This window comes from Stigmatopora argus, chromosome 9, assembly GCF_051989625.1.
Source record: "Stigmatopora argus isolate UIUO_Sarg chromosome 9, RoL_Sarg_1.0, whole genome shotgun sequence".
Classification (NCBI taxonomy): domain Eukaryota; kingdom Metazoa; phylum Chordata; class Actinopteri; order Syngnathiformes; family Syngnathidae; genus Stigmatopora; species Stigmatopora argus.
The window spans coordinates 18,523,169-18,537,035 of record NC_135395.1 but is presented as its reverse complement, the minus strand read 5'-3'; the positions used below and the strand labels follow the sequence as shown (position 1 = coordinate 18,537,035).

Genomic DNA, 13,867 nt, shown 5'->3' with positions numbered 1-13,867 from the left:
AACCATTTTCTCTTTTGAACACAAATTACATGCTTCACAATAACAAATATATTACTCTGGCTGTCCAGAAAGAGGATGAACGTTGACAATAACGTGCACTACTGTGAAAATGCTCTAAGGGACGCTATTGTAGCGTCATAGAATCGAAATGAATCTAGTGCGTGCAGCAAACCTCCCCTCGTACTCATTTTAAAGCTTCGCTACTAAGAAAGAAGGCGTCATTCGATGAGAGATCTTTTCTCTTGTATTCATTCGATTGATTGAGGATCACCTGCGTATGTTTTAAAGGAATGATCGTGATTTGTTTTTAATTCAAGATGGATTCGACAAGGATGCATGCTTTTAGAGGACGATGGGGCACGCTGTTTGTCATTCTTTGTCTGTGCGAGCTGCGCTCGGCCATCGGACAGGCTCGCTATTCCGTGCCGGAGGAGCAGGCGGAGGGCTCCTTTGTTGGAAATATCGCCAAGGATTTGGGCTTGGATGTGGCCAGACTCGTGGCAGGTAAAGCTCGTATTATTGCCAAAGGAGGACGACAGTATGTTGATTTAAAGCGAGACAAAGGCACGCTGGTGATTAAGGAGCGCATCGACCGAGAGGAGCTCTGTGGGAAGACGACGCCCTGCAGCTTCTCTTTTGACATCATTTTAGAAAATCCAATCCAAATTTACCACGTAACCGTGGAAGTTGTGGACATCAATGACAACAGTCCTTCCTTTCCACAGCCCGAAATTCATTTGAAAATTGCTGAAAGCGTAGCTTCAGGGGCGCGTTTCTCACTCGAGAATGCTGACGACTCTGATGTGGGAATTAATTACATTCAGAAATTAACTCTTAACCCATCGGATCATTTTAAACTGGAGATACAAAATCAACCTGATGGAGCAAAATTCACAGAAATGGTTTTGAAGGAGCCTTTGGATCGAGAAAAAGAGGAGACGCACACGCTCATCTTGATCGCTTCGGATGGCGGCGAGCCACGGAGATCCGGGACGGTGAGAATTCAAATCACTGTGCTGGATGCAAACGATAATGCGCCAGTTTGCAGTCAATCTGTTTATAAGGTGGATGTGATGGAAAATTCACCTCGAGGAACATTGATCACGACTGTTCGTGCAACAGATGCTGATGCAGGCCTGAATGGTGACGTCACATATTCTACTCGTTCTTCCAAAGATTCTGAACAGCTGTTTGATGTCAATGATAAAACGGGAGAGATCAAAGTTATTGGTAAATTTGATTTTGAAAAAGCAAGGAGTCATCAGTTAAATGTCCAAGCTCGAGATCATGGAGGGTATACAGATACTTGTAAAGTCTTTATCAACATCATTGATGAGAATGACAATATACCATTAATAGAAATGATGTCATTTTCTCAGTCCATCCCTGAGGATTCTCCTCCAGGTACAACCGTTGCGGTTTTTAACGTGAATGATGAGGACTCTGAGGGCAACGGCGTTGTCAAATGTTCCATTAGCCCTGACGATGTCCCTTTTAAAATTGAGTCTTCAATAAGCAGTTACTACAGTATTGTCACTGAAAACTTTTTAGACAGAGAAAGTGTCCCTGATTACAATGTGACAATAACCGCTCAAGATCAAGGCTCCCCACCCTTATCTAGTAAGAAAATGATCAACGTCAAAATAGCTGATGTGAATGACAACCACCCCAAATTTCAGGCGTCAGAATACAGTAAAACTGTCCCCGAGAACAACTCTCCTGGTTTTTCCATCTTCATGGTCAGCGCGAGGGATGCGGACTCGGGTCAAAACGCTCGAGTGGCTTACTTCCTGGAGGAGAAAGAAATTAACGGGGTCCCCGTGTCCTCATTTGTATCGGTCAATTCCGAAAGTGGTGTCATCCATGCGATCAAATCCTTTGATTTTGAGCAAATCAAGTCCTTTGACTTCAATGTCACGGCCCGTGACTCCGGTTCCCCTCCACTGACTTCTGTGGCCACCGTCACCGTCCATATCCAAGACACCAACGACAACGGGCCTCAGGTCCTCTACCCGGTGCAGACGGGGGGCTCGGTGCTGGCCGAAATGGTGCCGCGTTCGGCGGACGCGGGCTACCTGGTGACCAAAGTGGTGGCCGTGGACGTGGACTCTGGCCAGAACGCCTGGCTCTCCTACAAAGTGCACAGGGCCTCGGACAGGGCGCTCTTTGAGGTGGGCCTCCACAACGGAGAAATCCGAACCATCCGCCAAGTGACCGATAAAGATGCCGTCAAGCAGAGACTGACGGTTGTGGTGGAGGACAACGGGCAGCCCTCCCGCTCCGCCACAGTCGTCGTGAACGTGGCGGTGGCCGACAGCTTCCCCGAAGTGCTCTCCGAGTTTACAGACTTTAATACGTACGACAAGGAGTACAACGACAAGCTGACTTTTTACTTGGTCTTGGCTTTGGCCGTGGTCTCCTTCCTCTTTATCGTCTGCTTGATCCTCATCATCTCCGTCAAAGTGTACCGCTGGAGGCAGTCTCGCATCCTGTACCACTCCAACCTCCCCGTCATTCCATATTACCCGCCGAGGTACTCGGATACTTTGGGGACGGGGACGCTCCCGCACGTGTACAATTACGAGGTGTGCAGGACCATGGACTCCAGGAAAAGTGATATGAAGAACATAAGTCCAAGTTTAGTTAATGTGGATGAACCTGAAGCTGATGCATTGTATGAGAACAAGCAGATGTCAGGAAATCGCTCACATATGTCAACATTGGTGAGTCATAAGATATGATTTTTTTAATCAACCTCCTTTACTGATCGTAATTTTCTGCACTTGTGTGTCACCGGGGGTTCTCGAAAAGCAAAACGTTTTATGTAATCCACAGAACTTTTCAGTGGTTCACTTCCAAAGTAAAAGTCCAAAGAGCAGATGGGCTTAATAACATTTTGAACATTTCTTTTTGACTCATCTATGACTGACATTTTCCTTCTGATTTTTTTTACATTATGAACAGACTAAACTAAGGGCATGCTCCTTCTTTAATCTGGACCGAAATATAATTGAGCCCTTTTAGTTTGCTGTGGTTGCTTTTCACCTTGCAATTCTCGCAAATATCCCGGGATCCCTGGAGAACGCACTTGCTCACGTGCAAACAACCGTCCAATCATAGGGCATACCCGTGTGGCCTAGTCGCAAGGTAGTAAAAGATCACGAGACTGTGATCTAATATTTCCCATAATGCCTGTGGATCCGGAAGCATTTTTGGTGCCAAAGTGACGTGATTTTAAAACTGGTCCGCAACACGGTTTTTGGTTTCTGGAAAAGCAAAAACAAGGATTCACAATGTCCACACATTTACGTTTCTAAGATGTCGCTGTCCATGGTATGAGTGAGTACATTTTTGTGTTTGTTTCAGATGACTTGATTCACGGTAAGTCACTCTGCTTAGTTGCACTTCTCCTTCATGTCTTTACAGAATTAATTTTGCGCAAAACACTGGCTCTACATATTTGATTCATTCGTTTTTTTTGTTTTACAACAACAATATTCTATTCAAAATGTTGATGATACACTCTGAATGAGTGACCTATGTTCTTTTTGATGAACCTTTTTCTAAGTGCCATATCAATGAAGTGCTGTATACACGTTTGCATCTGTCATACCGAAAAATGGAAAATTTAGAGTGACAAATCAATAGTGATGTGTGTTAACTCCCTTTGAAATAGATCAGCGACTCCTCCTTTTTTACTCAATTTTAATTTTAGGTTGTTGTTGTTGTTGTTTTATTGCTCGACACATTTCTGTCCTATAGTTTACTAAATTCCAAGTTCATGAGTCCGCATGCATTAAAGAAAGAATATTTTGGGCAGTCCCTTTGGGGGCATTTGACTTGTTTGATGCAGTGAGCGTCTTTACACATTTTGGACTCTAAGAGACGCTGTTGGCTTGGATATGATTTTCATGTGCGCGTGCTGTCGTCATGCATTTCTCCGTATTGACGGGGCACGGGGGAAGATTTTCTGCCTTTTGTTGGCAGTCGGTGCAAGAGAACAACCGCCTGTGCGACACTTTGAATTGCATGTTAACCGGAGCAGCGATTTTTCTTTAGAAAACGGATCATATTGAGGACTAGCCCAGTGCTCTCTTTTTTTTGGTCGCCATGGATAAACCCGGACCTTTCCCCCTCTCATACGTGTCGTCACGGAGCTTGTTTAATGGATGGCGACGGCAAATCGGCACGCTCCTATTTCTGCTTGCTTTGGTCACCACGGTAAGCGCCCAGATTCGTTATTCTATCCCAGAGGAGATGAAAAGGGGCTCGCTGATTGGAAACGTGGCTCAAGATCTCGGCTTGGACGTGAAAAGACTCATTTCAGGGCGGGCCCGCATTTTGACAGAAGATAACACGCAGTACACGGAGCTGAGGGCAGACAAAGGGCTTCTGCTCGTCCATGACAGAATAGATCGAGAGCAGCTCTGTGGAGATGTGACGCCGTGCAGTTTCAGCTTCGAGATCATTTTAGAAAACCCCTTAGAATTGCATAGAATAATTGTGGAGGTTTTAGATGTGAACGATCACCCTCCCCTCTTTCCAAATAAAGAAAGAGCTCTCATATTTGATATTAGTGAATCTGCTCTAGTAGGTGGACGCTTTCCTCTGGAAAGTGCGGAGGATCAAGATGTGGGACAAAACTCATTGCAAAATTATATTATATCAGCAAATGACAACTTTATACTGAATCAGCATGCAAACCCAGATGGCAGCAAATATGTAGAAATGGTGCTCCAAAAGCCTTTGGACCGAGAAACGCGTCCGCATTTGTCTTTAAAATTAATTGCGGTGGATGGAGGTACGCCACAAAGATCCGGTACTGTCAATATAAATATAAATGTTTTAGATGCAAACGACAATGAACCCGTTTTTAATCAGTCAGTGTATAAGGCAAATATCATGGAAAATACAGTGAAAGGGACCAGTGTCATTACAGTAAATGCAACGGATGCTGACAGTGGTTCAAATGGACTCATCACTTACACTTTGTCTAAAATGAAAGGAAGTGCAGCAGACATATTCAATATTGACCCAACCATGGGCACAATTTATGTCTCTGGTCAATTAGACTATGAAAAAAACAAAAAATATGAAGTGAGGGTGGAAGCAAAAGATCAGGGTGGATTGACTGGCACCAGTAAGGTTATATTTGAGGTTATTGACGTCAATGACAATGCACCAGTCATTAATATTAAATCATTTTCTAGTCCACTGTCTGAGGACTCGCCTCCTGGAACAACAATTGCAATTCTGAACATTAAAGATGCCGATTCTGAGGGAAATGGACAAATTAAATGTTCCATTGATGGCAAAATTCCCTTTAAAGTTGAGCCATCTCTCACAAATTATTATAATTTAATTTCAGATCGAAACTTGGATAGAGAATCAATCTCAGAATATAACATAACAATTACAGCTACTGATCTTGGAACACCTCCTCTTTCGAGCTCCACACAGTTACATCTTAGAATTTCTGACGTGAATGACAATGCTCCATCCTTTGACAAAAATATGTATACGGCTTATGTGGCAGAGAATAATTCTCCCGGTGTTTCCATATTTGCTGTCACTGCCCGGGATGTGGATTCCAATCAAAATGCTAGAATCTCCTATCTTTTAGAAGACACGCAAATTAGTGGCAGTCCAGTTTCAACCTTTGTTTCTTTAAATTCGGAAACTGGTGTTCTCAGTGCAATTCGATCCTTTGACTACGAACAAATGAAACAGCTGGACTTGGTAGTCCGCGCTCAGGACGGAGGTTCCCCTCCACTTAGCAGCAACGTGAGCGTGACCGTCCTCGTCCGAGATGCCAACGACAACGGGCCTCAGGTGCTCTACCCGGTCCAGACGGGCGGCTCGGTGCTGGCCGAAATGGTCCCCCGTTCGGCGGACGCGGGCTACCTGGTGACCAAAGTGGTGGCCGTGGACGTGGACTCTGGCCAGAACGCCTGGCTCTCCTACAAAGTGCACAGAGCCTCGGATAGGGCGCTGTTTGAGGTGGGCCTCCACAACGGAGAAATCCGAACCATCCGTCAAGTGACCGATAAAGATGCGGTCAAGCAGAGACTGACAGTCGTAGTAGAGGACAACGGGCAGCCCTCCCGCTCCGCCACGGTCGTCGTCAACGTGGCGGTGGCCGACAGCTTCCCCGAAGTGCTCTCCGAGTTTACAGACTTCAATACGTACGACAAGGATTACAATGACAAGTTGACTTTCTACTTGGTCTTGGCTTTGGCTGTGGTCTCCTTCCTCTTCATCACCTGCTTGATCCTCATCATTTCCGTTAAAGTGTACCGCTGGAGACAGTCTCGCATCCAATACCACTCCAACCTGCCCGTCATCCCGTATTACCCACCGAGGTACTCGGATACTTTGGGCACGGGGACTCTCCCACATGTGTACAATTATGAGGTGTGCAGGACCATGGACTCCAGGAAAAGTGACATGAAGAGTATGGCCATGAGTCCAAGTTTAGTGAGTGTGGATGGACCTGATGGAGATATGCCAACTGGAAATAAGCATTTATCAGGACTTTGTTCCCAGATGTCAACTTTGGTGAGTGAAATTTTCAAATATCTTGCACTCATCAGTAGGATTTCTTTGCAGTCAAACTGGTAGAATAATTTGGAACGTGTTTTGTGTCACCTTGTGTAGTTTGTTTCCAGCCTGGGATTCCCAAATGGCTTTAGAGTAGCATCTTGCTTTCACATGCTGAATGTTGGTCCAATTTTTCCAAAGGTCAAGCATTTAAAAAAACAAAAAAGAGACCTGTGCTTCTTCTTTGGCTACGTATCTAACATAATTAAGACTCCACTCATTTGTACTGCTATTTCAATTTCACATAGGAATAAAAATTAAAAATCCAATTCCAAACGAAAATGAACATAATTTATGGCATCGTTAAAAGTACAAGAAATGTTTCAAAGCAAGTAACACAAGCACATGGAGAAAATGCTTAACATTGAAAAAAAATGCCATTGTCGCCCATTCAAAAAACATATTTAGAGCAAATAGAAATGGAAATACTGATCGTTCCCATCATGTAGGGTCAACTTCACTGTCCATGGTGCTACAACCGAGTAAGAATGCAACGTGGAGCAAGACCACAACAGGGACTCGTTTTTTTCCAATCATAGTTTGCTGTGATAATTCTTATTATTGTCATTATTATTGTCGAATATTCTTGCATACGTTTCAGGTGATCGTTTTGAAATGATTTTGTATTGGCTGCGTATTCTTGCAGATTATGTGCTGCTAATATGTACTCTTTTGCAAGAGGAAATGTATTTTCAGCTCTTGTGTGTATTTTTTATGCTGTGCGGCGCTCGCTCTTGCACATTTTGGACTCTAAGAGACGCTGTTGGCTTGGGTATGATTTCCTGTGTGCTGTCGTCATGCAATTCTGCTCTTACTGACGAGACGCTGCCGTCGCTGCTGCTTTTGTCGGCGGCGAGTGCGAGGGTGACAACCTCGGTGTCGTTCGTATTTATTTTCGTGAACCTGGAGTTTATTTCCGCAAATATTACAATTTACAGTTCGTAGAACATCATTTTTTTCGCTGGAATGGATCATCACGGCCATTTCCCTCTCTCTTGCTCAAGATGGAGTTTGTTTCATGGATGGCGACGGCAAATCGGCACGCTCGTCTTTCTGCTTGCTTTGGTCACCAGGGTAAGCGCTCAAATTCGTTATTCTATCCCAGAGGAAATGAAAAAAGGCTCGCTGATTGGAAATGTGGCTCAAGATCTCGGCTTGGACGTGAAAAGACTCATTGCAGGGCGGGCCCGCATTTTGACAGAGGATAACGTCCAGTACGCGGAGCTGAAGGCAGACAAAGGGCTTCTGCTCGTCCATGACAGAATAGATCGAGAGCAGCTCTGTGGAGATGTCACGCCGTGCAGTTTCGGCTTTGAGATCATTTTAGAGAACCCGATCGAATTACACAGAATAATTTTGGAGGTTTTAGATGTGAACGATCACGCGCCCACATTTCCCAATAAGGATAAAGCGCTTGTATTTGAAATCAGTGAAGGGACTGCAACTGGAGTGCAATTTCCACTGCAGAGCGCAGAAGACGAAGATGTGGGGCAAAACGCATTGCAAAATTATATTTTGTCACCAAATGACAACTTTATATTGAATCAGCATGCAAACCCAGATGGCAGCAAATATGTAGAAATGGTGCTCCAAAAGCCGTTAGATCGAGAGACGCGTCCTCATTTGTCTTTAAAATTAATTGCAGTGGATGGGGGAACGCCACAGAAATCTGGTACTGTAAATATCAACATAAATGTTTTAGATTTAAATGATAACCGGCCAGTGTTCAATCAAACCGAATACAAAGCCTCTGTTATGGAGAACACCGTTAAAGGTACAAGTGTGATTAGAGTAAACGCTACAGATGCTGACAGTGGTTCAAATGGGCGCATCACTTACAGTTTGTCTAAAATGAAAGGTAATGTAGAAAATATTTTCAATATTGATGAAAACACGGGCACACTGTACGTATCCAAGCAAATAGATTATGAAAAAAACAAAAAACATGAAGTGAGGGTCCAGGCAAAAGATCAGGGTGGCTTGACTGGAACCAGTAAAATCATGATTGATGTTGTTGATATAAATGACAATACTCCAGCAATTAATATAATGTCATTTTCGAGTCCTTTGTCTGAGGACTCGCCCCCGGGTACAACCGTTGCCGTTTTGAACATTAAAGATGTCGATTCTGACAGAAATGGACAAATTAAGTGTTCCATTGATAGAAAACTTCCTTTTAAGTTAGAGACTTCTTTGACAAACTATTACAATTTAATTTCAGATCAATATTTTGATAGAGAATCAATCTCAGAATATAACATCACAATTACAGCCACTGATCTTGGAACCCCTCCTCTTTCAAGCTCCACAAAGTTACACCTTAAGATTTCAGACGTGAATGACAATGCACCCGCATTTGACAAAAATATTTATACGGCTTATGTAGCAGAGAATAATTCTCCCGGTGTTTCCATATTTGCTGTCGCCGCCCGGGATGCAGATTCCAATCAAAATGCCCGAATCTCCTATCTTTTAGAAGACACGCAAATTAGTGGCAGTTCAGTTTCGACCTTTGTTTCTTTAAATTCGGAAACTGGTGTTCTCAGTGCAATTCGATCCTTTGACTATGAACAAATGAAACAGCTGGACTTGGTAGTCCGTGCTCAGGATGGAGGCTGCCCTCCACTTAGCAGCAACGTGAGCGTGACCGTCCTTGTCCGAGATGCCAACGACAACGGGCCTCAGGTGCTCTACCCGGTGCAGACGGGCGTTTCGGTGCTGGCCGAAATGGTGCCGCGCTCAGCAGACGCAGGCTACCTGGTGACCAAAGTGGTGGCCGTGGACGTGGACTCTGGCCAGAATGCCTGGCTCTCCTACAAAGTACACAGAGCATTGGACAGGGCGCTCTTTGAGGTGGGCCTCCACAACGGAGAAATCCGAACCATCCGCCAAGTGACCGATAAAGATGCCGTCAAGCAGAGACTGACGGTGGTGGTGGAAGACAACGGGCAGCCCTCCCGCTCCGCCACGGTCGTCGTCAACGTGGCGGTGGCAGACAGCTTCCCCGAAGTGCTCTCAGAGTTTACAGACTTTAATACGTACGACAAGGAGTACAACGACAAGCTGACTTTTTATTTAGTCTTGGCTTTGGCCGTGGTCTCCTTCCTCTTTATCGTCTGCTTGATCCTCATCATCTCTGTAAAAGTATACCGCTGGAGGCAGTCTCGCATCCTTTGCCACTCCAACCTGCCCGTCATCCCGTATTACCCGCCACGCTACTCGGATACTTTGGGGACGGGGACGTTGCCACACGTGTACAATTACGAGGTGTGCAGGACCATGGACTCCAGGAAAAGTGACATGAAGAGTATGGCCATGAGTCCAAGTTTAGTGAGTGTGGATGGACCTGATGCTGATATGCCAACTGTAAATAAGCAGATATCAGGACTTTGTTCCCAGATGTCAACTTTGGTGAGTGAAATTTTCAAATATGTTGCACTCATCAGTAGGTTTTCTTCGCAGTCAAACTGGTAGAATAATTTGGAACGTGTTTCGTGTCACCTTGTGTAGTTTGTTTCCAGCCTGGGATTCCCAAATGGCTTTAGAGTAGCACCATACTTTCACATACTCATTCAATGTTGGTCCAATTTTTCCAACACAAAAAGAGACATTTGCTACTTCTTTGGCTAGGTATTTAACACAATTAAGACTCCACTCATTTGCACTGCTATTTCAATTTCACATTTGAAATAAAAATTAAAACCCAATTCCAAACGAAAATGAACATAATTTATGGCCCATTAAAACTGCAAGAAATGTTTCAAAGCAAGTAACACAAGCAAATGGAGAAAATGCTTAACAATTTTAAAAATGCCAATGTCGCCCATTCAAAAAAACACATTTAGAGCAAATATAAATGGAAATACTGATTGTTCCCATCAAGTAGGGTCAACTTCACTGTCCATGGTGCTACAACCGAGTAAGAATGAAACGTGGAGCAAGACCACAACAGGGACTTGTTTTTTCCAATCATACTTTGCTGTGATAATTCTTATTATTGTCATTATTATTGTGGAATATTCTTGCAGACGTTTCAGGTGATCATTTTGAAATGATTTTGTATTAGCTCCTTATTCTTGCAGATTTTGTGATGCTAATATGTACTCATTTAGCAAGAGGAAATGTATTTTCAGCTCTTGTGTGTATTGTTCATGCTGTGCAGCACTCGCTCTTGCACATTTTGGACTCTAAGAGACGCTGTTGGCTTGGGTATGATTTTCTGCGTGCTGTCGTCATGCAATTCTGCTCTTACTGACGAGACGCTGCACTCGCTGCTGCTTTTGTCGGCGGCGAGTGCGAGGGTAACAACCTCGGTGTCGTTCGCATTTATTTTCGTGAATCTGGAGTTTATTTCCGCAAATAGTACAATTTACAGTTCGTAGAACATCATTTTTTTCGCTGGAATGGATCATCACGGCCACTTCTCTCTCTCTTGTGCAAAATGGAGCTTGTTTCATGGATGGCGACGGCAAATCGGCACGCTCGTCTTTCTGCTTGCTTTGGTCACCAGGGTAAGCGCTCAAATTCGTTATTCTATCCCAGAGGAGATGAAAAAAGGCTCACTTATTGGAAATGTGGCTCAAGATCTCGGCTTGGACGTGAAAAGACTCATTTCAGGGCGGGCCCGCATTTTGACAGAAGATAACGAGCAGTACGCGGAGCTGAGGGCAGACAAAGGGCTTCTGCTCGTCCATGACAGAATAGACCGAGAGAAACTTTGTAGAGATGTCACCCCGTGCAGTTTCAGCTTTGAGATCATTTTAGAGAACCCGATCGAATTGCACAGAGTGATGATAGAGGTTTTGGATATCAATGATCACACGCCTACATTTCCGAATAAGGATAAAGCGCTCATATTTGAGATCAGTGAAGGGACTTCGATCGGAGTGCAATTTCCACTGCGGAGCGCAGAAGATCAAGATGTGGGGCAAAACGCATTGCAAAATTATATTTTGTCAGCAAATGACAATTTTATATTGAATCAGCATGCAAACCCAGATGGCAGCAAATATGTAGAAATGGTGCTCCAAAAGCCTTTGGACCGAGAGACGCGTCCGCATTTGTCTTTAAAATTGATTGCGGTGGATGGAGGAACGCCACAGAGATCCGGTACTGTCAATATAAATATAAATGTTTTAGATGCAAATGATAACCGGCCAATGTTTAATCAATCCGAATACAAGGCCTCTGTTTTTGAAAATGCAATCAAAGGGACAATTATAGTTACTGTAAATGCGACAGATGCTGACAGTGGTTCAAACGGACTCCTCACTTACAGTTTGTCTAATACCAAAGGAAATGCAGAGGATATATTCAACATTGACCCAAACAGAGGCACAATTTATTTGTCTGGGCAAATAGATTATGAAAAGGACAAAAAGTATGAAGTGAGGGTGGAAGCAAAGGATCAAGGTGGGCTGACTGGAACCAGTAAAGTCATAATTGATGTTATTGACGTCAATGACAATGCTCCCGTAATTAATGTAATGTCATTTACAAGTCCTCTATCGGAAGACTTGCCTATTGGTACAACAGTTGCAGTTCTGAACATTAAAGATATCGATTCTGACAGCAATGGACAAGTAAAGTGTTCCATTGACAGAAAACTTCCTTTTAAGTTGGAGACATCTTTAACAAAGTATTATAATTTAATATCAGATCAATTCTTTGATAGAGAATCAATTTCAGAATACAACATCACAATTACAGCCACTGATTTTGGAATGCCTCCTCTTTCTAGCACAACAAAGTTACATCTTAGAATATCTGACGTAAATGATAATGCACCAACCTTTGACAAAAATATGTATACGGCTTATGTGGCAGAGAATAATTCTCCCGGCGTCTCCATATTTGCTGTCGCCGCCCAGGATGCAGATTCCAATCAAAACGCCAGAATCTCCTATCTTTTAGAAGACACGCAAATTAGTGGCAATCCAGTTTCCACGTTTGTTTCTTTAAATTCGGAAACTGGTGTTCTCAGTGCAATTCGATCCTTCGACTACGAACAAATGAAACAGCTGGACTTGGTGGTCCGCGCTCAGGACGGAGGTTCTCCTCCACTTAGCAGCAATGTGAGCGTGACCGTCCTTGTCCGGGACGCCAACGACAACGGGCCTCAGGTGCTCTACCCGGTGCAGACGGGCGTTTCGGTGCTGGCTGAAATGGTGCCGCGCTCAGCAGACGCAGGCTACCTGGTGACCAAAGTGGTGGCCGTGGACGTGGACTCTGGCCAGAATGCCTGGCTCTCCTACAAAGTGCACAGAGCCTCGGACAGGGCGCTCTTTGAGGTGGGCCTCCACAACGGAGAAATCCGAACCATCCGCCAAGTGACTGATAAAGATGCGGTCAAGCAGAGACTGACGGTGGTGGTGGAGGACAACGGACAGCCCTCCCGCTCCGCCACGGTCGTCGTCAACGTGGCGGTGGCCGACTCTTTCCCCGAAGTGCTCTCTGAGTTTACAGACTTTAACGCGCACGACAAGGAGTACAACGACAAGCTGACTTTTTACTTGGTCTTGGCTTTGGCCGTGGTCTCCTTCCTCTTCATCACCTGCTTGATCCTCATCATTTCCGTCAAAGTGTACCGCTGGAGACAGTCGCGCATCCTTTACCACTCCAACCTCCCTGTTATTCCGTATTACCCGCCAAGGTACTCGGATACTTTGGGAACGGGGACTCTCCCGCACGTGTACAATTACGAGGTGTGCAGGACAATGGACTCCAGGAAAAGTGACATGAAACCTATGAGTCCATGTTTAGTGAGTGTGGACGGAGCTGATCCTGAAACGCCACACGGGGACAAACAGATGTTAGGAAACTTTTCCCAGAGATCAACATTGGTGAGTTAAATTTGTTGACGTTTACCATAAATGCATTGCATTGCCAAAAGGTGTAGTCACTAAATCATTTAGGCTTCTATGTTGATTTGCCCGTGCTTTAGACTTATGGATTGTTTTGTGAAGAACACAAACTTCAACACTTGTGTCACCCTTGGAGAAAAGGTTTTGGTCAATGTTAGTATGTAGACTGAACTAATCGAGATTTCGGGCTGCCATTTGAAAAAATGGGGTTATTTGACTAACTGTTTTGCAGTATATGATTACTGGTTACGTCTCAAATGTAATTGTAGAAAGTTGTTCATCTACATTTTTACTTCCTCTTTAATTTTTTCTTGAGTACTGCATGTTTTCCATTGAATGTAGAGAGGAGCCATCACCGACAAAGAGGAAATTTGAATGTACTTTCCCAATGAGTTTCTTGTTCC

At 44.2% G+C, this 13,867-nt stretch overlaps 2 protein-coding genes across 24 annotated transcripts in view; both read left to right on the top strand.

Annotated features, from left to right (window-relative positions):
• Nucleotides 1–13,867, top strand: part of LOC144082735 (protocadherin gamma-A11-like) — a 146,049-nt gene that overhangs the window by 63,440 nt on the left and 68,742 nt on the right. For 2 of the 23 annotated variants that reach the window (XM_077610098.1, XM_077610080.1), the window contains exon 1: nucleotides 10,885–13,442. The exons of the other annotated variants lie outside the window; for them this stretch is intronic. In XM_077610098.1, the coding sequence (XP_077466224.1) occupies nucleotides 11,004–13,442 (2,439 nt within the window). In that variant the 5' untranslated portion in view covers nucleotides 10,885–11,003. Of the gene's footprint in view, nucleotides 1–10,884; nucleotides 13,443–13,867 lie in introns of those variants that run through there. 23 annotated transcript variants of the gene reach the window in all.
• LOC144082601 (uncharacterized) lies at nucleotides 217–7,953 on the top strand. The gene is made up of 3 exons (XM_077609857.1): nucleotides 217–2,723; nucleotides 4,084–6,558; nucleotides 7,605–7,953. Exons 1-3 carry the CDS (start codon nucleotides 318–320, stop codon nucleotides 7,806–7,808), a joined length of 5,085 nt encoding a protein of 1,694 aa, XP_077465983.1. The 5' UTR covers nucleotides 217–317; the 3' UTR covers nucleotides 7,809–7,953.

What these genes read in the sequence shown, in the direction of transcription:
- LOC144082601 (XM_077609857.1), top strand. Translation starts at nt 318, where the DNA reads ATGGATTCGACAAGGATGCATGCTTTTAGAGGACGATGGGGCACGCTG. An exon ending in GCTCACATATGTCAACATTG is followed by an intron (nt 2,724 to 4,083) that starts GTGAGTCATAAG and finishes ATTGAGGACTAG; the next exon opens with CCCAGTGCTCTCTTTTTTTT. An exon ending in GTTCCCAGATGTCAACTTTG is followed by an intron (nt 6,559 to 7,604) that starts GTGAGTGAAATT and finishes CTCTTGCTCAAG; the next exon opens with ATGGAGTTTGTTTCATGGAT.